General features: G+C 42.9%; 1 protein-coding gene across 1 annotated transcript in view; it reads left to right on the top strand.

Moving 5' to 3' along the window:
• LOC144784209 (coagulation factor VIII-like) overlaps positions 1-24,204 on the top strand; it is a 357,717-nt gene that overhangs the window by 314,997 nt on the left and 18,516 nt on the right. Inside the window, exon 16 of the mRNA XM_078662866.1 lies at positions 541-759. Coding sequence (XP_078518992.1) covers positions 541-759 — 219 coding nt within the window. The remainder of the gene's footprint in view (positions 1-540; positions 760-24,204) is intronic.

The raw sequence follows: 24,204 nt of genomic DNA, 5'->3' as shown, positions 1-24,204 counted from the left end.
TGATAAATGACCCACCTTCTTCCCTGGCAGCTAAATCTGAATTTGAACCGGGTTTTTGAGCTATCCCTATCTTTCAAGATTATCACAACAAACTGAGAAAGCACCTGCCACAAGCTAGGACTCTGCAGTTCCTCCTTTATAAGACATGATGTGAACAGTTGCCTTTCCTCTTTTTTCTTAAAATGAAGATAAAATGTAACTTGTTTTCTTTTAGAAGGGGTTGTTTTCTATTACTGGAGAGATCCATTTGTCTATGTGGAGGAAGTGATGTGGGATCTGGAACATCAACAAACATTTTCTAATATTTTAAATGTAATAAGGATCCTCTTGGTGGAAAGTAGGGTTGCCATTTAGTGAGCTTTATTCGTCAGGGTATTTCACACCAGGCTGTGCCATTAAACCTTGAGTATGTTCTTTTTCCTGCCTTTTCCCGCCCTATGTTCACTTCCTTCCTAATGCCATGTTGTCCTCTCCAGAATCTTAGTATTGCTTCCTTGTCTTGAACCCTACATTTACGCTCTGCTTGCGCTCCCGCCACAGGTGCACTTCAAAAACTTGGCGTCGAGGCCCTACTCGTTCTACTCGAACCTGATGCCGTTCGATGGGAGTTTGGATGAAGATGAGGATGAAGTTCAGACCCCCTACCAGGTGATGCCTCAGGAGACCAGGAAGTACACCGGGAAGGTGTCTGAGCAGATGGGACCAACCGAGAATGGCTTTGCCTGCAGGGCCTGGGCGTACTTCTCCAATGTGAACATGGTGAGTGAGAAATACAGTGATGCTACTCTCACAGCCATTGGCTATCTACTTGTTCACTAATTAAAGAAAACAAGGGTACCCCATTAATAAAACCTGGGGTTAACGTATTTATAAGAATCACAATGGTTTTTGGTGGCCTCAATAGGTCCTAGGGAGAATAGCTTGAGTTATGAAATTAATTCCGGGAGAAGGTCTTTGCAAGATGCCATATAGGTAAATTTTTTATTAACGTATATACAAAAATTAGCTACTCCATATTACAGGTGCTCACATATGTGACAAAGTGCTCATAGTGACTCAGTGAAAAAATGTTAAAAAACAGTTATATACAGAATGTCACACGCAAGGTTATTCCCACAAGAAATATATACAATAGAACAGGGAAGTTTCCTTGAGTATGTCGACGGCGTTTCGATCTAAACAAATTTAGATCATCATCAGGACGTGAGCTTTCCTGAAAACATTAATGAAAATAAATTTTAGTCCTATGGTCTTGCACAGAATTTAAGGACAAAGTGAATTGGTGCTCCCAGTGTCATGAATTTCATGCACATTTCTATATTATTATATACAAACGGGCAACCGTGAACTTGGCGCGTTCATTTTAAGAGGGGTATCGTTGTTTATCAAGTACAAACTTATTTACGCGCTTTTATACTCAAGCGGGGCGGTGAACTTACTTCAAGAAGTTTTTTATCAGAGACTTATTCATCAGCAATTTTGGAACGGGGGAGAAATTAATTCTGCAGGTATAGTGAATAAATCTCACTACCTGAAATTTAAAAATGTAAATTTTAATGAAGAAAAATGCAATGGTGCAGCCCAAGTATAATCAAAAACGGGGAATTACACGATATCTGTGCAATGGAGGTCAAAAGAGCTTGCTGAGACTTGATATAGTTTATATTAGCGTTTCCGGCAATTCATCTATAAGCAATTAAACACCATTTAGATTTGGAATTTAACTGAAAGTTAGGTTTTGGTAAAATCAAATGAACATCTTTACCATTACCGAATATTTCGATACTCAATTCCCAGTGTGATTGATGGAGGGAGCAGTCATACAGATTATAATCTGAAAATTTATAAAATCGGTAGTGATTTAGTTAAACAGTACGTTTTTTCAAAGACCTACATTTTTACAATTACATAAAAAGGTGCTGGTTAACATACCCAAAGTAGATGGCGTTGTAGCGTCAGGGCGGGAACTCGTAAAAAAAGGGGAAATTAAATTCTAACATTCAGCATAAAGCCGCGTACTTCAAAGAGAGTTATATCTACAGCGTTACATGTACACACTTAATCACCGCGACAGTTTTCGCCGTAGGCTGCACCTCGCTGTCTCGCTAGTTCGGCGTTCTATTGAGCACTACCATTTCGTGTCTGGTTATGTTTATACGCATGCGTCACCCAGCTACTGGTGCGCGCATGCGCCTGAGACTATTATACCGCGCATGTCTAAAGGATTAGTGTATTAGTGGCGCGATTCTATAGCGATTTTTTAGGAATGGGGATTATTGAGAAATACAGTTGGTTTCGGGTATTTTAATGGAGATAGGTGGGCTAGAACAGGCCAACTGATTTGAAATTCACTTACAACTTTGATAGACATCAGATTGATTATCTTGATGTCACAATCAAATGTCATGAACAACAATTGTATACTACACTCTTCTACTATTATTGTCCCCGTTGTAATCATAACGCAGCTGATGATATCCATATCTTTTTGGAATGTCCAGTTATTCAAGATTATTGGAAAGCGATAATGGACTTTTTGGGTGATGTACTTTCAATAACTATTATTTGTTCTCGCAGACTCGTCTTTTTTGGTCTACTGAAAGACTATAATATCAATAGTTTGGATACTCAGTTCATCTTCTACATAATAGCTATTGCAAGGAGACAAATTTGTATGGAGTGGAAGTCAGTGTTTCCTCCGAGATTTGCAGCATGCCTGAAGTATATAATGGAAGTATGCAAAATGGATTTGGCTGGCCGTAGTACGAACACTGAGAATGTCTGGTCTAAATTTATGGTCTGGATAAATAGGTGAGCGGTCCCGTGATTATGCCAGAGGTTGTGTCGGTCCTGTCCTCTACCAGGCCTAGGGTGCCTAAAATAGGCCTGGAGGAGTAGGATAAGGAAAGCAGCCTACCTCTGGGGATCCCTGTCTGCTATGATACTGTTTCCATGGCGGACTCGAAAAACAACAGTATAAGAGGCAACAGTGAGGCCCATCTAGAGTACATATATTCTGGTGGCATATATGAGGACAAAAAAAAAAAAAAAAAAAGATTGATTATCTTGATGTCACAATCAAATGTCATGAACAACAATTGTATACTACACTCTTCAGAAAGCCTACAGAGCGTAATACGCTCTTACAATATCAGAGTGCACACCCAAGGGCACTTAGGGATGGCCTCCCCTATGGCCAGTTCCTTCGAATCAGGCGTAACTGCAAGTTTAAACAGGATTTCTTTCAAGAGGCTGAAGTATTATGCTCAAAACTGACGAATAGAGGCTACCCCAGGAAGCTTGTAAGGAGAGCCATGAAACGTGCTTGGTATACGCATAGGGAACATCTTTTAGAATCAAAAAAGAAAGAACCACTAAAAAGAATAACTTGTGTAACGACTTTCAGCACAGTCAGTAATAAACTCTGTAGAGTAATTAAAAAACACTGGCCTGTTCGAGCCCCCTTGGAACTTGAGACAGGGTTTCCTTTATTTTCATTCAAAAGGGGTAGTAACCTGAAAGACCATTTAGTGAGAGCTGCTTGTGGTACCAACACAAATACCACCATAGAGACATGTCTGAACCTTCCACCTATTGTAGGACACTACAAATGCAATAACTGCACTGCATGCGATTTCACGACTAACACAAAACTGTTTGAATATGAAAATTGCAAATACTGTCTAAAATCTTTCACAAACTGTAATTCAAAAAACGTCGTATATTGTATACAATGCCCATGCAAAAAACTGTATATCGGCCAAACTACACAACAGATCAAGACCAGGATTTCACAACATAGGAGTCGAATACGTTGTCAGGTGCTAACTGCGCCTCTGGTTGAACATTTTGTGGAACTTGGACACTCGGAAAACGACCTACGTTGGCAAGTGATTGACCAGTTTGTACCCAATGCAAGAGGAGGCAATCATCAGACAATTCTGAATCGACTTGAGTGTAAATGGATTTTTTTGTGTAAAAGCATTGAGAAAGGAATCAACACTCTGGACCAATGGAATAGCTGTGGCTAATACATAATTGTCACCATGAAAAGATTATTATTTTTTGATGATGTTTCTAAGATTGTATATATAAAAAATTTGAAATTACAAGTCTGTAATAGTAAGATAGAAAAGTGTTGCCTAGCAATAATAATTACACCATCTAGGAAGACATCATGACACCTATCTCCATTAAAATACCCGAAACCAACTGTATTTCTTAATAATCCCCATTCCTAAAAAATTGCTATAGAATCGCGCCACTAATACACTAATCCTTTAGACATGCGCGGTATAATAGTCTCAGGCGCATGCGCACACCAGTGGCTGGGTGACGCATGCGTATAAACATAACCAGACACGAAATGGTAGTGCTCAATAGAACGCCGAACTAGTGAGACAGCGAGGTGCAGCCTACGGCGAAAACTGTCGCGGTGATTAAGTGAGTACATGTAACGCTGTAGATATAACTCTCTTTGAAGTACGCGGCTTTATGCTGAATGTTAGAATTTAATTTCCCCTTTTTACTAGTTCCCGCCCTGACGCTACAACGCCATCTACTTTGGGTATGTTAACCAGCACCTTTTTATGTAATTGTAAAAATGCAGGTCTTTGAAAAAACGTACTGTTTAACTAAATCACTACTGATTTTATATATTTTCAGATTATAATCTGTATGACTGCTCCCTCCATCAATCACACTGGGAATTGAGTATCGAAATATTCGGTAATGGTAAAGATGTTCATTTGATTTTACCAAAACCTAACTTTCAGTTAAATTCCAAATCTAAATGGTGTTTAATTGCTTATAGATGAATTGCCGGAAACGCTAATATAAACTATATCAAGTCTCAGCAAGCTCTTTTGACCTCCATTGCACAGATATCGTGTAAGTCCCCGTTTTTGATTATACTTGGGCTGCACCATTGCATTTTTCTTCATTAAAATTTACATTTTTAAATTTCAGGTAGTGAGATTTATTCACTATACCTGCAGAATTAATTTCTCCCCCGTTCCAAAATTGCTGATGAATAAGTCTCTGATAAAAAACTTCTTGAAGTAAGTTCACCGCCCCGCTTGAGTATAAAAGCGCGTAAATAAGTTTGTACTTGATAAACAACGATACCCCTCTTAAAATGAACGGGCCAAGTTCATGGTTGCCCGTTTGCATATAATAATATAGAAATGTGCATGAACTTCATGACACTGGGAGCACCAATTCACTTTGTCCTTAAATTCTGTGCAAGACCATAGGACTAAAATTTATTTTCATTAATGTTTTCAGGAAAGCTCACGTCCTGATGATGATCTAAAAATTTTTAGATCGAAACGCCATCGACATACTCAAGGAAACTTCCCTGTTCTATTGTATATATTTCTTGTGGGAATAACCTTGCGTGTGACATTCTGTATATAACTGTTTTTTAACATTTTTTCACTGAGTCACTATGAGCACTTTGTCACATATGTGAGCACCTGTAATATGGAGTAGCTAATTTTTGTATATACGTTAATAAAAAATTTACCTATATGGCATCTTGCAAAGACCTTCTCCCGGAATTAATTTCATAACTCAAGCTATTCTCCCTAGGACCTATTGAGGCCACCAAAAACCATTGTGATTCTTATAAATATCTACTTGTTCACAGCCTCCTTTGCCCATGCGCACTTACAAGACCTTTGTCAAATGTTTTATTACAAATACTTTACTCCAACCTCCATGCCGGCTACATTTGAGGGACCACAGGTGCCTACTCCACAGCTGCTTCCTTCTGTGAGTGTACACCCTGGCCCCAACACCACATCTGTTCATGCGTCATCCTGAGTCTTCCATGCAATGTCCAGCTCCCTTGTGTGACCTTGGGCTCCTTGCCATGTCATCATCTGTAGGACCATGTACTCTTCACCTGTGTGGTCTCTGTGCTCTCCCCTCGCACCACATTCATCTTTACGGTCATGGACTCACCGTCCTGCGCCCTCTTCACACACGGCACAGGTCGGTCGATGGGTGCATAAAAATACAGATGAAGGGGACGCAGCGTCAAACATCTATGGAAGCAATGGCTGGCAAGAAGGCTCAGTGAGTTACCGCTTGATGATGACATTTGTAGTTCTTTAAAGTTCACAAAGTTGAATCCTGGCAAGGCCTACTCACAATTCCATCTTTCTGAGGTCAGTAAATTCAAAATCGTTAAAGTGGGTAATAGCAGCCTCTGTGATTTAAAGCCAAAAGAAACTAGAAAAGTATTAAGAATCCATATATCAAAAACAAGTAATTATTATTGTCTTTGTAGATGCAACACCTTATGTCTCCTTCTTCACCTTTTTGTTCACAAGTGGATTCCCCGTGGCCCCTTCATATGAATGGTCCCTGGCCTCTCATGCTGCAAGCTCTTTATGTATATGATGGTGAACCCCACCTGTGTATGCCTCATTCACTTGAATTTTGATTTGTCATTGCCCTGTAACACTCACACCTTTCTCTTGATGACCTCTCACCCTGTGTGACTCCCATTTACATCATCAGCATGTCCAGGTGAACGTTGACCATTGCCACATCCACCAGTGAATGCCAGAGCTCCATGCCCCCTCACCATGGAGAAGTGTGGCTCAATGGTTAGAGCGGCAGACCCTGATGCAGAGGTCTAGCCCGGGACCAGGGTTCAATTCCCGCCTCGGCGGGTCTTGGGCTCAATTTCCCTGGGCCTGATAATTCTCGTCTCGGTGCCTACGCTAACCATGGGTCCCACTCTGCGACTCTGGGCAATAGCTTGCTTAACCTCCACACCGGCCCCAACAGCGCTAGGATGCCTGGCTTTACCTTGGGGGTGCCCAGGAGTGGACACCTCACAGGGAAAGCCAGGAAGGGTTCCACAGCGGTATGTGTACAGTGCCTTGAGACCCCTTTGGCGGTGATACATGCGCTATATAAGCACTACATTTACCTTTATGTTCATCAACTCCCTACCTTTGTTACCACCCCTTTTGTGATCATGAACCCCACGCCGTGCCCCCTTCACCTGTATGATCATGGACCTCACGCTGTGTCCCCTTCACCTGTATGATCATGGACCCCACGCCGTGCCCCCTTCACCTGTATGATCATGGACCCCACGCCGTGCCCCCTTCACCTGTATGATCATGGACCTCACGCTGTGTCCCCTTCACCTGTATGATCATGGACCCCACGCCGTGCCCCCTTCACCTGTATGATCATGGACCCCACGCCGTGCCCCCTTCACCTGTATGATCATGGACCCCACGCCGTGCCCCCTTCACCTGTATGATCATGGACCCCACGCCGTGCCCCCTTCACCTGTATGATCATGGACCCCACGCCGTGCCCCCTTCACCTGTATGATCATGGACCTCTGCACCCTGTGCTCCTGTCCCGTCTGTGTTCAAAGACTCTTGATCCTGTTCTGTCTTCACTTATGTGTTCTGTGTCCTAGGTTATGTTATAAACAGAGAATATTTCTACCTCCATGCAGGGACCCTGGAACAATTCATATGCAATTGAAAGGCAACAACCTAGGCAACTAATGTCTAGAACACATTAATGGTGAATTAAATAAACAATTGGCTGAGGCTGACTGTAAGACTTGAGTATTTTTATTCGGCAATTACACAATTAATAAATCATTACTATAACACAATCGTAAAAGTTAAAATTTCATACAAGATTATAAAACAAGAACAAATAAAGACACAAGTTAAAAATATGTTTGTCAATGGTAAATCAGTGGCGAAAAATGGGTCTCTACGCGCGTTTCGGCGGCCAGCGCCTTCTTCCTGGAGTAGTCACACAATTTTATAAAGATCAATTATTGAACACTGGTCAAGACGGTTTTCTATTTCTTATGTAACGCTTTTTGGATCCAGTGTTACAGGAGCTGATTGCCAAGAACACAAGTAGTTAATTCCCGCTGGCCGGAGCCCTTTAAGTGAAGAAATGCTGGATAAGATTCACTAGGTCGGAGTCCACCTCAGATGACTTCTAGATATCTATTGGTTCAGTTACTGTTGTTTTCATTTTCATGAGCCCACTCATTGATCTAAATGCATTTCCCGCTTCTACATCGCTAGACGGACCATCCCGCTGCCGCCGGACATAGAGAGCCCTGCCGATCATCGTGAGGCAGGGAGATCTTTTAATATCACCTCCCCACCCATCTAGAATCCTTGAATATCCTGCTAGCACCATCCACGCTTTTGAAATAGAAGACCCTGCTACCACTGAACACCACTCAATACATCGCACTTGGCCCAAGATTACATCATAGATCACTGAGTGGGCTCATGAAAATGAAAACAACAGTAACTGAACCAATAGATATCTAGAAGTCATCTGAGGTGGACTCCGACCTAGTGAATCTTATCCAGCATTTCTTCACTTAAAGGGCTCCGGCCAGCGGGAATTAACTACTTGTGTTCTTGGCAATCAGCTCCTGTAACACTGGATCCAAAAAGCGTTACATAAGAAATAGAAAACCGTCTTGACCAGTGTTCAATAATTGATCTTTATAAAATTGTGTGGCTACTCCAGGAAGAAGGCGCTGGCCGCCGAAACGCGCGTAGAGACCCATTTTTCGCCACTGATTTACCATTGACAAACATATTTTTAACTTTTGTCTTTATTTGTTCTTGTTTTATAATCTTGTATGAAATTTTAACTTTTACGATTGTGTTATAGTAATGATTTATTAATTGTGTAATTGCCGAATAAAAATACTCAAGTCTTACAGTCAGCCTCAGCCAATTGTTTATTTAATTCACCATTAATGTGTTCTAGACATTAGTTGCCTAGGTTGTTGCCTTTCAAATGTATTAATTTCCCTGACCTAGGAACTATAAGATCCATATACTCAGGGGGTCCTTGTTAAATACACGTCAACAATTCATATGCAATACAGCATATGAACTTATAGGAGGAAGAACCCTGTCATTTACTGAATGCAAGCATAAACTCCACAGCCTAAGAAAATTATTTTTATTTTCAAAGTCTTTTTCTAATTACAACATAAGGCATCTTTGTAGCATGAAATACAGATGTGCTTCAACAAAGGATGTCCTCTTCCCCAGATGGAAGACATACATTATGGAAACATTAACCTGATAGACTAACCTGGCAGAGAACTGAAAAACATGCAGTGTTGCTTTAATGCGCCCGCAGCCTTCATATCCCAGCATGCCTTGTACTGGCCCTTGGTTCACAGGCTCAGTTCATTGTTATGGCTGATTCTGAGAGAATCTCAGCATGCTTCTAGGTCTAGCGGGTTTCACCTTTATTGAGATTTTCTCCTCCAAATGTGATTTTTTTTATAACCTTATTCAAGTGATAGAGCGCGCGGGTCACCCGACCAATAATTTCACCACTTCCGGCTTCGGGCCCATATATTTCAAATCACCATATACATTGATCGGATGACCTCACGGTCTGCTATCAATAATTTGTGAGTTCCCTTCGTTGTTCTTTTAGAGTACCCGACTTACCATCCACCGATGCGGGTACCTATGACCACAATGGATCAGGGAGCTAGCTGTAAAAGGAAAGGCAGCAAAATTCAAACCCAACAAATAATATTCAAAACTCTTTTGTAAATGACCACGGACAACTGGAAGTTTTAAAGTCTTTATCTAATTTAGTAAAATTCAGAGAATATCAAATTCACAGTAATTAAGCAATCAATAATCAAATAACAGAAAGTATATAGCTAAATAGCAAATAGTCAGTGCAACCATTTATAAGCTAATGGAACCAGGACACACTTAAAATGAAGGACCAGAAATTAGGACGTTTAGAATGACTCACTAAAGATGGGATAGTCTTTGATTAGGACTAGTATTCTGAAATTATTTCAAGGGAATGAGACAGGATTTCGGGACATATATATCTATAGGAGAGACTATAAAGAAGAGCACGCTATGCATTCAAGGCAAAAGTTCTTTAGACAGTTTAAGTAAGGATGTTCTAGACCATATCAGGAAATGACAAACTGCAATGCAAAATATAATTTCTAGCAGGTAGGGTAACATAGGAACACGTTATGAAATAAATGCAAATGACTTTATGATTCAATGGTTGCGGAAAAGCATGGAAAATTAACATATGCAAAGGTATGTCTTTATTAAAGCAAAAGACAGAAATTCAGAAAGGTGCAAGATTCAGAGGTTTTCGGAGTGATATTTACCTAGACTGGTGTGGAAACCAAACCCTGGCCACGGGTCAGTTAAGGACAGGAAACCCTCAAGGAAGGATACCCCTCAATGGACAGCAGGTGCAGAACGGACACCCAGGACAGGACAGGAAGACCAGATTAGGATCAGGACAGGACCGTCAGGACAGGACCCTCAGGACAGGACCCTCAGGACAGGACCGGCACCCGCAGTTCGGAAGCAACGCCTGCGCTCCACCCTCTCTGCAGCTATCGATCACGACCCCGATTGGGTCAGCGAACTCCCAGCAAAGTGCTCCGCCAGCACTTTAAGGTTTAGTAAAACCTTAGTCTATGGTCAAATTTCGGACAGAGTGCCCCGCAGATCTCTGTATCTTCAGTCACCTATTGAGTGCGTTGGGTCAGTCACAGGTCAGCTAAACCAGACAAGTCGGACAATTTCCCTAGGTGAACCCAGGGTAGATATACTGTTTTGGGACGTTGTACCACCCCCCAATGTTGCAAAGTGTCAGAATCCATCAATTTGGATTGGTCCTAAGGTAGGTTTTGGGTAACACACCAATCAGAATAGACTATTTGGAAGCCTAATTTACATCTCTGGGTACCGCCTAGCAAGATTGGGGTTCCCATGGGAAGTCGCAGAGAATACAATGGAAAGAATACATTTCGATACAATAGAACATAATCATGATGCTTTTGCTGGGTGAAGGTGCACTTTCCCAGGGAGGCTCTGGCATCAAGCTTCTTTGGCCTGAGTTCAATGTCATGGCAGCCTCTAGTGATTCTGCGCAGAAATACCCTCCAAGATGGACTCCCCAGCCCAGCACCCCGCCGAGTCGAGGATACATGAAAAGTAAGCGAAAACAAATTAAAACATAGAAGTGACGATATGAAAACACATCATTGGTTTTGTACTTTAAACTTATCATTATAAAAATATACTATGCAGTTTAAACATTAGCAACATATACACGTTCACAAGAGCATCACCACGTTATTCACGAAAGCTGTGTATTACGCATGCGCACCCTTTCCCACCAAACTTATAACTACGTCAGGTCACGTGAGTGTGACTGACGCATGCGCAGAAGCAATTTTCCCAGCGGCGGCCATGTTTAGGAACACGGATTAGTTGTATTAGAAATACACACAGGCAAGCTTCATCTACTTCGTTTGAATATAAAAATAAAAGATTAGTAAGACGTACAATTTATTAATTGATTACACACAGGCGAGGTTCATGACTCGAGCAAGTCGCGATGCGAAGCTTGCTCTTTCAATCCCCTCTTTGATGATATTTACTATCATCACAAAAATAATGGAACCAGATGCCAACTTCTCACACTTTATACAACTCTATCTCTTCCAGCAAGCGATTCAGCTTCTCTTTCTCATTTTTGGTAAGGTGAGAATTTTTCACCTTTTTGTATATCTGATTATTCATTTCCTCTAATTCAAGCTCATCCACACTTCGTTTCACTCCTCTTGCATTCACTTGATGCTTTCTGGTGTGCTTACGGCATTTGCAACAGACAAATATGAAAAATAGGATAAGACCTATAATTCCAATTGGCATCAGTACCTTAAACAATAAGCTTTTACCTAAACTAGCAAGCCAATGACCTACATTTGAGAGACCATCTACCAGTCTCTTCCAGGCACTGTCAACCTCGAGTGGTTTGAGTTCCTTTTCCAAATTAGTAATGTTTTTCACGTATCTTTTGAGCTGCACACTTTTGTCCGAAATGTAAGTGCAACAATGTTGCGCCTTCAACATCCGGCAGACTCCGCCCTCTTTTGCCAATAAGGTATCAAGAGCAAGTCTGTTCTGCAAAACCATTGATCTGATCGCAACCATTTCGGTATTGACCAGCAGAAATCCATGAGCTGTGTCCGTAGACAACACATCCACTATGGTGGACAATTTGCAAATTCTGTGAGTGTTCAGAACCACTCCCACTCCAGGTATCAGTGCACTGAAAATACTACCCATTATTTCACCTACGCTCTCTCTTTTACTACGCACTAAGCCATTAGTATTTTCACTGCTTCCAGCAACTTCATTCACCTGGTATATTTTCGGGAAGACAATGCCAAAATAGCAGCTTCCATACCAGTGATCCGGCAATTTGAAATAAGCCTTGTCTCCACATATATAATAAATTCCAGGAAACACAGGCTCTGACCCATTTTTGAAACCCCATCCTCCAATTACCTTGTAATTATGTTCACATTCACTGGAACCAATGAAAATGTTATTATAATAGCTAGTCTTCTCGCGGTGAAGACATAGCTTTCCCCTCCTTTCAAAATCCAGCAACAGAGCAGGTCCCGCCCCACCCTTTGAGGTGCCTTCCATGTCCCCAGCCCAATTTGGCGTTTTCTGTCTTTCGTCATCTGCCTTTCTTTGTATTTTTATTCTCCTCTTCTCTGCCATGTTCAGGAACATCTTTTCCTGCTCACGGAAAGAACAGGTCAAGTTATCTCTGTGTGCGTCACCTAAGTCTATATTACCTATAGTCAGAAAGTATTCGCCCATGTAGCGAGTAACGTCACTTTTAGTATGTACGGGATTTAGGTTCCCACGTATAGGAAGTTCAGAAAAGATCACGTCATTGTTAGAGTAATAGTACTGTAACGGTCCTCTTTTGTAAAATAAGCTTGCTAAAATGCTACAGGATATTCCGTATGTCAGGGGCAGGTGATGGTATGTCACGCCTTCAGCCACAGAGGTAGGTAGCTTCATGCAGACATAGCAATCTTCAATTTCCATAGTCTCTACATAGTGTATTAACAAGTTTGCGAAAACATTTAAATGTGTCTTATTCTTAACTCCATGAAAATGTAGTCCTCCCTCATCTGATGCTTCTAGGTCTCGTTTTGTTTGTTTGAGTGCTCTCTCATGTCTTGCTATACTTTGTGTTGTCAGTTCTTCAGTGTCAGTATTTACAATCTCAGTAGGGTCAACATTAGTATTTTTGCTCACCGCAAAAGGAATGAAAACTGTTAGTCCTATCCAAACTAATATCACTATAATTATACTACATACACATACCTTGCAGCATGTTTTGCAACAACTGCGACTAGGTCTACCACTCACATTTGAATCAGACATTTTGGCTCAGAAGAAGTTTCTCGACCCCTCTTTGTGTCTTTGCACGAGTAGCTTACTTTTGTGCAATTTCACGGTGGCTCGTCTTCTTCTTCAGCAGAGTACTCAGCAACTGGTTCTCCGTCGCTTTCGTCAGTTATATCAAGATCTTCAAATTCTTCCAACACGAGCGTCCATTTAGGAGACTTGTACTTTTTGTTTTGTCTTTTTATTCGATCGCTCCTTCTTTTGGAAGTCTCTTCTGGTTGCTCTGCTATGTGAGAACTCCTCCTTTCTTCTGCACGTTTTTCTTCTACCGTTTTTATCCTCAGTCTCAATTTCTTTATGAATCCAGGCTCAATGTGCTTTCTTTTCTTAAGTCTTTTAGTTGGCACTCGGATTTCGTTCTCTTTTATTGCCCTTTTATTTTCATTTGCTTGGGGCAATTCTGCTTCCTTTTCTTCCCTTCCTATCTGACTATTTCCAGGGCTTGTATCTATTTCTTCTGCCTGGTTACTAAACTGGCCTTGTTCAGGAGAGTTTTGTGTTTGCTTTTCATATGTCTCTGTTTCTGTGTCCTGAACACGTTCTTCTATCCCTATCTGATCCTGTTCAAGCACTTCGATCCCTTGATTTTCTTCCGCTCGAATCTCTTTACTAGGTCTAATCTGTTGTTTTTCGACTTCTGGAGTTTGGGGAGGTGTATCAATTATTTGCTCAGTCCCTGTCTGACCTTCTCCTTCCTCAGTTTTGATGTGAATCTCAATAGCCTGAGGTTCTTCGCCTGTGCCTTGCTTTTCCTCTCTATTCCACTCTCTACCTTCCCAAATTCGCTCCCTTGTTCTGATTGGGTCTTCTGTGAGGTCAATCAAGGGTATCCACTCCTCTGGCCATATGCTCGGCAGCTCGTCATCAGCTACTTCTGGACCAACATCTGAGAACCCTTCAGCAGGCTTGACTCTTGGTAGCTCGTCATCAACTACCCCTGGACCAACGTCTGCAGACCCCTCTGCTTGACTGGTACTGGGCTGTACGTCGTCAGTTACTTCTGGTCTTGCTTCTGCAGGCCCCTCTGCTGGACGGTCTTCTTCTCCAGGCTCCTTGTCTGGTAGTACCTTCTGGGTGTGGCTGGCGTGGATCCAATGGGGAAAACCTGCACACTTCACTGCTGTGGTCGTTACCAGGATTTCTTGGCGCTTCTGTCCCCACCTTGGTGCCAGGCAGCTCGACCGAGTATGCTTCTTTATTTTGACCCAGTCCCCTGGAACCAGTTTGTGGAGAGGAGTCGTTGGATTGGCGACGGCGTCTTCTCCAATCTGGCGAGAGATATAACGCACTTGGTCACCTAATCTCTTGCAGTATTCAAGCACCAAATCATCAGTAATACTCAACAGTTTGCTTCCTGGTACCCACGCTTGTCTCATCACTCTTCCCATCAGGATTTCATGGGGGCTCAGGCCTGTCTTTTGGTCTGGAATACTTCGGAGTCCCATCAGAACCAGAGGCAGGGCCTTTACCCAGGTCATGCCAGATGCATCACACAATTTCGCTAGTCTTGTTTTGATAGTCCCGTTTATTTGTTCCACCACTCCAGAAGCCTCTGGATGATATGCACAGTGGAGTTTTTGCGAGATCCCAAAAGCCTTACAGAGTTGATCGATCACATCATTCTGAAAATGTCGGCCTCTATCTGATTCAATAGTGACTGGAACCCCGAATCTAGGTATCAGTTCTTTCAGTAAACACTTGGCTACTGTCAGTGCGTCACTTTGGGGAGTAGGGTAAGCTTCCACCCATTTTGAAAATAGGCAGACAATAACAAGGACATATCGCTTCCCCTCACAACGTGGCATTGTGATGAAATCAACCTGTATTCTCACAAATGGACCCCCTGACCTCCCAATTCTCCCTGGTTCCACCATTGTTCTCTTGCCGGCATTCATCTGTTGACATGACAAGCACCTCTGGCGGAGGGACTCTGCTACTTTCCTGAACTTTTTGCTGTACCAAGTCTGTTGGAATACCAGAATCATGGCGTCCCTACCAATGTGTGATCCCTCATGTATCAGTCTAGCCATTGTGCCAAGCAAGTGTCTGGGTAACACAGGCATACCATTTGGGCCCAAGATGACACCATCCTCACGTCTTGGTCTACACCCTTCTTCCTTCCACTTCTCTCTCTCTTGCCAGGGTGTCGCCTGCTGCCATTCTCTCACTTCATCCCATGTAGGCACTTCTTCAAACACTCGAAGTTGGCAGCTGTTTCCGGCCCCCCCCCCCCGTTTCGGATTGATTATCAGTCGATCCGTGGCGCATAATTTTGCCACTCGATCAGCTAAATCATTTCCCAAAGATACAGAGTCAAGGCCCTTCTTATGGGCAACACACTTGACCACTGCCAATTCCTTTGGTAACTGGATTGCCTCTAAAAGGTCTTGAACCACTTTTCCATTTCGAATAGGGGTACCTGATGAAGTCAGGAACTCCCTCTGTAGCCATAATTGGCCAAAGTCATGCACAACCCCATAACAGTACTGACTGTCAGTATACACTGTTATGCGTTCGTTTTTCCCCAATTTGCAAGCTTTTATCATGGCGATCAATTCGACTACTTGTGCAGACTTTACTCCAAATAAATAACCTGCTTCTTCAATTTTGGTTAAGGAGACTACAGCATAGGCAGCATTCAGGCCTCCTTGTTCATGTCTTAGGCATGAACCATCCACAAACAATTCCTTGTCATGTATAGGCAAAGGTGTTTCTTTAATGTCTGGGCGTGGTTTTGTGCTAAATTCTGTTAGATCAATGCAGTTATGCTCATCTTCCTCCCCATCTTCCATATCCATTGAGTTGGGAAGCAGAGTGGCGGGGTTCAGAATGCTGCACCGGACAATTGTTATATTTGCAGCACCCACGAGAATCCTCTCGTATTTAGTCAGCCGACTAGGGGTGAGATACTGAGTTTTCGTTCTGGTTAGTAAAATCACCACTCCATGTGGAACATACACAGTTACAGGATGTCCCATGATAATGGATTCACTCTGCTCTAAACTTGTGCAAGTAGCAGCTACTGCTTTCCGACATCCTGGTAATCCAGCAGCCACTGGATCCAGGGTGGCAGAGAAATATGCCACAGGCCTTCTGGTTGTGCCATGCTCTTGTGTTAGGACTGACAACGCGCAATTATCGCGAGTGTCACAGAACAGGGCAAATTCCTTGGAATAGTCTGGCATTCCCAACGCAGGGGCTGAACACAGACAATCTCGCAGTTTTGTGAAGGCTGTTAAGCTTTCATCATCCCATTCTACGATATCCGGTGTTCCTCTCTTGGTCATTTTTCTCAAGGGCCTAGCTAGGACTGCAAATCCCACAATCCATTGACTGCAGTATCCTATCACTCCGAGGAACATTCTGATTTCTTTCTGAGTACGGGGTAACTGCATCTTTTGAATTATTCTAACTCTCTCTAACGTTACTCTCCTGATGCCTTTCTCTATCTGGTGTCCCAGATATTTCACTGATTTTGCACAGAACTGTAATTTTTCAGGGGCCACTTTATGTCCCTTCTCACTCAGGTGATTCAGTAGGGCAATGGTGTCAATCACACAATCTTTATGACTTTTGGACGCCACCAAGAGGTCGTCAATGTATTGCACCAAAACAGAATTTCCAGGTAAGACCAAAGTTTCCAAACATTTTTTCAAGATCTGATTAAAGATAGAGGGGCTCTCTGTGTACCCCTGGGGGACCCTGTTCCAGACATACACGTGACTGTTGAAAGCAAATGAGAAAAGAAATTTGCTGTCTGGATGCAAGGGAATGGAAAAGAATGCATGACATAGGTCTATCACAGTGAACCATTCAGCATCCCAGGGAATCTGGTACAGAATTACTGCTGGGTTCGGCACAATAGGACAACAAGGAACCACTATCTTGTTTACCTTTCTTAGGTCCTGAACTACTCTGTACTTGCCACTAGGCTTTTTGATGCCCATAATCGGTGAGTTGCATGGGCTACTCATTACTTCCTGTATGATGTTTCCTTCTAGCAATTTCTGTATTTCCAGGGCAACACCTGCTCTCACTTCTGCATTCATTCTGTAGGGTTTAGTATTAGGGTATACTGCATTGTCCTTTATGGCTATCTGTATGGGGTCTACGTTTTTCATTAATCCTACATCTTTTCCGGTAAAGTCCCATACCTCTGGCTTCACTGTTTCTTGGAGTTCTTTGGGCAAATCCTGCATAGTCATTCGTTTAATTTCTGAGTCTGGTCTGATTAACATTAATTTATAAATGCCATCTTCATCTGGGGTATGAATTTCAACACCCTTTGGTGTGCAAAAGATGGTACAGTTCATTTTGCACAGCAAATCACATCCCAGTAAGTTCACTGGACTGGTGTCACAAACGACAAATCTATGCATTTCTTTAAAGTTTCCAATTGAGATCTCCATGGGCTCGGTAACAGGAGTACTAATCAGTTGATTAGATACCCCCACTACTTGGATTGCTTCTCCCGAGAGGGGTAGGTTTGGAACGTCCACTGTTCTCACAGTAGAACGGGTAGCGCCAGTGTCCAACAGAAAAGTGACATCATTTCCGTCAACCTTTCTTTCAATGTATGGCCCTGACTGGTCTACCGGCAAGGAGGCGCCAAGTACGCACTCCTCGTCCTCCCCTCTCAGGCCCCGTCAGTACTGGTCATCACAAAAGAAGGTATCATTTAGTAAATACTGCGAAGTTGCTGTATTTCTGTTCTCATTGCTCCCCCAGACTTCTACGTCATCACCCTGCGTGGATTTTCCCTTAAACACTGGCTTTGGTGCTCGGGGCAACTGAATCGTTTTTACCTGTTGTTGGGTCTTTCTTGGTCTTTCATTCTGCGTCTGTGGAGTTAAATCAGGTGTTTGGGAGTTATCATCCTGAAAATAGGGACACTCGTCTCGCCAGTGTCCAATTTCTCCGCACTGGTGGCAGGGAAATTTCTTCTTAGCCTCCTCCCTGCTCATTTTGGGCCGGGGCTTTCCTCCACCCCCACCCCCAGGACCTGGATTCTGAGTAGATTTAGCCATTTTATTCAATTGTTTTTCCTGCTGTTCTGCGAGCTTCACTTGAGCCCACATAACCTTCTCCTTGAGAGCCTTTTTCTTTTCTGCCATCTCGTCCTCACAGTACTTTGCGTACCGTAGGACCTCATCCATCTTTTTTGTGTGCCAACAGATCTTGTTATCTTTTATCCATTGACAAATTTCGGGTCTTAAACCATTTACAAACCTGTAAATAAAATGTGTCATATCCTTCATCTCGATGTTATCTATACCACTGTATGTTTTGAACACCTGCAACAGCCTTTCATAAAAGGAGTGCACTGTCTCGTCTCTTTCCTGCGTGGTTCTATCTATCTTGGTCCAATCAGTTTCCTTTGCTGGCACTTTTAGTTTCAGATGCTGTATTACCTGCTCATATTTTCTCATTACTTCCTTCGATGGTTCCCCTGTTTTGTCATCTCTTGGGTATTCCTCACTCGGCCAAGCTATGGCTATTTTACACTCGGTCCACAGATCTACAGGGACCACTATATCGAAAAACCCATCCAGGTCTTTCCACAGGCATTTTTGCACCTTTACGAACCTTTCCACCTGCCTGTACCAGTCAACTGGCTTTTCGCGCAATTTCGGGAAATCGTTAGTAAAGGACACAATATCCTGTCTGGACCATGGAACGTGCACATACTTTCCACCTGGTACTTCACGCATAGGGCATAACTGTTCTGGTTTCTCAGTTTCCCTTAGAACAAATTCGGGAGTTGCCTGCCTAGACCTGGCCTCATCCTTTTTCTTGACCCATCTGGCTTTCCACCTTTCCACATCTCCCCATTTTTGCAACACTGTCAATCGTTCTTTGACCTGTGCTTTTTTCCCTGAAACATTCAAGTTTTCCAAATCTTTGTCTGAGAAATCTGCCCTATATGGTTTTTGAAGCGGTTTGGATCTTGAAATATCTATTCCCATGCTAGCAGCCGTCTCTGTCAGTTTTTCATGAAGTACTCGGGTATTTCGGGTGAGACTCTTGCAGATAAACAGCATTTCGTCTTCGGAGTAGGTATTTAATCTGTCTAATCCTACGTTTCCTGCCATCAATTCCTCTATTTCTATTCTCAGTTTGTAGAGATCTAAAGGTTTCATTGGGGACGCTTGTTTTTCAAATTCTTGACTCCATCTTTCGATTTCTTCAGGATTCACCAATGTGACACTCTTAGTACCTGAGGTCGATTCCATCTGAATTTCCCTCGCGTTCAAAGGATTATGTCTTTTCTGTATCCTTTTTCCTGTATTTCTAACGGGCAGATCTAGCAGCGAGACCTCCGACTCGCACTCACTTGTCTGGTCATCTACAATTAATGGTTCTGGTCTGGTCGGTGCAATGACAGGAGTAATTACTGGAGTTTTCGGAGTCCCTTGACGGTCCCCGTACAACGGAACCACCGGTCTGATCGTTACTTGGATCGTCAAGGCTTCAGGACTTGCATTTAGCTGTGACATTTTCCGTATTATCTCAGCTCTCTGATTTCCTAGCGCTTCTCGCTCTTTTTCTTCTAATAACCTGTCTAAGGAGTTCCCATGTAACACCTGCAGGGTTAGAATGGGAGCATAACTCGGGGCAGTGGGATGTGTCTCACTTGGTCCTCCGCCATAATTAGGTTTCTGAAACAGACTTCCTGTGCCCAGAATTCTCGGATCCTCCTCATCCTGGGGCTGTAATAACGGTATTCCTGAACCCACGGACCTCACCTCACCTCCGTAGGGGGGACGAGAGCAAAAATCTCCTTCGCGTGAATGTCCCATTTCCCCACCTACCGGTCCCCTGGGGTAAATACTTCTGGTTTCTACGGGTCCTAGATTCTCAGTATAAGGAGGAATTAGATAATTCCCTCCTACACTTGCGGACCTGACCTCTTCCCTTTGTAGGGGTCTCCGGGGAATATCTCCTGCACTCGAAGGTCGGTGTCCCTCATTATAAGGAGGCGGACTTCTCATGCATATGTCATCTAACAATTCATCATCTGATTCTCCGAGGGGCCCCCAGTGTTTGGATTTCTCTGTCCTTTTTCCCCCCCCAGGAGAATCTTCTGCTGGCATCATGGGAAACAGTCCCTCAACAATCATGCTCTGTCTCCATTCTTTCATCTTTTTGTCTCAGGTTTCTTGTTTCAGTTTTGGGTAATACTTTGTCAGCCCTTTGTCCATTCGGGGCTTTTCTCTTTGGAAAGCCTCAATATCCCATTCCTCTAATGCCTCATACTGCGTTAGTCTCTGTCTGGGATGTAATTCATTCATTCGGGTTCTTAAATTAAATAAGATCCTACCATTAAAAGTACCTTCTAACGGAAAGGCCATTATTCCGTCATCCTTTGTGTATTTCGCCCAATTTTCTAACCACACACATGTATCGTACCCTCTGTCGAACATCATGAAAGAGGCGGGAGTATTTGGTGGTGGAATAACAATGCCCTCTCTAGTTTTAATCGGCTTGTTCTTTTTGAAGTAATTCTTTACCTTATTTACAAGGGACATTTTTCTCTTAGTTCCGTACATAATATTAGGGTTACGACCTTTCCACTGATCGTTCCGAAAGCCCAACTCCCTTGGATCTGGTCGCGTATATGGCATATACGTATGCCACATATAAGTTCCTGTGAGCGACCTTGTTTACTAATCACTTCCAATCGGAGTACGTTTTCTAATTTCGTGCGGCCAATGAAATGCACGAGCTCAAATAATTTCGACCAATGGGTGCGCGGCCTTTTCGCGAGACAGTTCTCACGCTTTCGGCGCTCACCCCTCCTTTACAATTCCAGCCCCGCTACCCGCCCGCTGTATCTACCAATCCCAGCGCGGCACGGAGTGACGTCAGAGACGCTTCGCGACTGACTCCCTCCCTTCACAAGGTAACGGAAACTTTCTTTCTTTCTAAAGTGCTTAGTACTTGGTTATTTAACAACGAATACACATTCGCCACAGTGCTCAAGTGTCTAGACAGGAAAGATTTGTTTTGCTGCAAGTAAACTACTTCCATTTACTTTTCACTCACTATGGATAGATCTTCTCTGTCTACCCTTCACTCTAGCATTGGAGAACCTGTTACTCCCCTAGACTCATCCACTTTACCGGGATATATCCGAGACTAAGGTTTCCCAGCGGACCCTTTTGCTTTCATCCAAGCTCCGATGAACCTGCTACTCTTCCGATGTGACCCTTACTAGGTTACGCCACTATGGGAATTTTGCCAATGAACCTCGTTACTAACATTTATTCACACATGTATTCAGAAAAAGCCCTAGTTAGTGCTTCCGGTTCTGCCTAACCTGCACCTAACTTTCCTTGAACCTGCGACCTCGAGGCAAGTAGATTCTATTCACCACTTGCCATTCAATTCCCCGGGGAGTTCCGACAACACTTAACAAACCGTTTTACATATGCATGGATTAATACATATAACAATATAAGAACAAGAATAACAATTTTAAAACAATTCATAAATTTAAAAGCAACACATTTCAAGAGAGTGATCAATTCCTCGAAACGGCCGCTCTTGTAGCAGCAATAATGTTAGCAGCTCCCGACTCGGCTAGCCTAACTAGTCCTACCTAACCTTTAACTATTCCCTAACCATAACTCTGCTACCAGAAAAATACTGATAGAGCGCGCGGGTCACCCGACCAATAATTTCACCACTTCCGGCTTCGGGCCCATATATTTCAAATCACCATATACATTGATCGGATGACCTCACGGTCTGCTATCAATAATTTGTGAGTTCCCTTCGTTGTTCTTTTAGAGTACCCGACTTACCATCCACCGATGCGGGTACCTATGACCACAATGGATCAGGGAGCTAGCTGTAAAAGGAAAGGCAGCAAAATACAAACCCAACAAATAATATTCAAAACTCTTTTGTAAATGACCACGGACAACTGGAAGTTTTAAAGTCTTTATCTAATTTAGTAAAATTCAGAGAATATCAAATTCACAGTAATTAAGCAATCAATAATCAAATAACAGAAAGTATATAGCTAAATAGCAAATAGTCAGTGCAACCATTTATAAGCTAATGGAACCAGGGCACATTCAAAATGAAGGACCAGAAATTAGGACGTTTAGAATGACTCACTAAAGATGGGATAGTCTTTGATTAGGACTAGTATTCTGAAATTATTTCAAGGGAATGAGACAGGATTTCGGGACATATATATCTATAGGAGAGACTATAAAGAAGAGCACGCTATGCATTCAAGGCAAAAGTTCTTTAGACAGTTTAAGTAAGGATGTTCTAGACCATATCAGGAAATGACAAACTGCAATGCAAAATATAATTTCTAGCAGGTAGGGTAACATAGGAATACGTTATGAAATAAATGCAAATGACTTTATGATTCAATGGTTGCGGAAAAGCATGGAAAATTAACATATGCAAAGGTATGTCTTTATTAAAGCAAAAGACAGAAATTCAGAAAGGTGCAAGATTCAGAGGTTTTCGGAGTGATATTTACCTAGACTGGTGTGGAAACCAAACCCTGGCCACAGGTCAGTTAAGGACAGGAAACCCTCAAGGAAGGATACCCCTCAATGGACAGCAGGTGCAGAACGGACACCCAGGACAGGACAGGAAGACCAGATTAGGATCAGGACAGGACCGTCAGGACAGGACCCTCAGGACAGGACCCTCAGGACAGGACCGGCACCCGCAGTTCGGAAGCAACGCCTGCGCTCCACCCTCTCTGCAGCTATCGATCACGACCCCGATTGGGTCAGCGAACTCCCAGCAAAGTGCTCCGCCAGCACTTTAAGGTTTAGTAAAACCTTAGTCTATGGTCAAATTTCGGACAGAGTGCCCCGCAGCTCTCTGTATCTTCAGTCACCTATTGAGTGCGTTGGGTCAGTGACAGGTCAGCTAAACCAGACAAGTCGGACAATTTCCCTAGGTGAACCCAGGGTAGATATACTGTTTTGGGACGTTGTACCACCCCCCAATGTTGCAAAGTGTCAGAATCCCTCAATTTGGATTGGTCCTAAGGTAGGTTTTGGGTAACACACCAATCAGAATAGACTATTTGGAAGCCTAATTTACATCTCTGGGTACCGCCTAGCAAGATTGGGGTTCCCATGGGAAGTCGCAGAGAATACAATGGAAAGAATACATTTCGATACAATAGAACATAATCATGATGCTTTTGCTGGGTGAAGGTGCACTTTCCCAGGGAGGCTCTGGCATCAAGCTTCTTTGGCCTGAGTTCAATGTCATGGCAGCCTCTAGTGATTCTGCGCAGAAATACCCTCCAAGATGGACTCCCCAGCCCAGCACCCCTCCGAGTCGAGGATACATGAAAAGTAAGCGAAAACAAATTAAAACATAGAAGTGACGATATGAAAACACATCATTGGTTTTGTACTTTAAACTTATCATTATAAAAATATACTATGCAGTTTAAACATTAGCAACATATACACGTTCACAAGAGCATCACCACGTTATTCACGAAAGCTGTGTATTACGCATGCGCACCCTTTCCCACCAAACTTATAACTACGTCAGGTCACGTGAGTGTGACTGACGCATGCGCAGAAGCAATTTTCCCAGCGGCGGCCATGTTTAGGAACACGGATTAGTTGTATTAGAAATACACACAGGCAAGCTTCATTTACTTCGTTTGAATATAAAAAATAAAAGATTAGTAAGACGTACAATTTATTAATTGATTACACACAGGCGAGGTTCATGACTCGAGCAAGTCGCGATGCGAAGCTTGCTCTATCACAAGGTCTTAGGTTTTCCACCTTTTTTCCATCTTTGAAGAGGCTTTTTCTTGATAAGCCTTGACTGTTTGTGGAGTGCTCCATCTGTGGGAGGAAGCAGGTAGCCTACATGAAATTTA

The sequence above is a fragment of the Lissotriton helveticus genome, chromosome 10, assembly GCF_964261635.1.
Source record: "Lissotriton helveticus chromosome 10, aLisHel1.1, whole genome shotgun sequence".
In the NCBI taxonomy this organism is placed as follows: Eukaryota; Metazoa; Chordata; class Amphibia; order Caudata; family Salamandridae; genus Lissotriton; species Lissotriton helveticus.
This window is presented reverse-complemented; position numbering and strand designations above follow the sequence as displayed.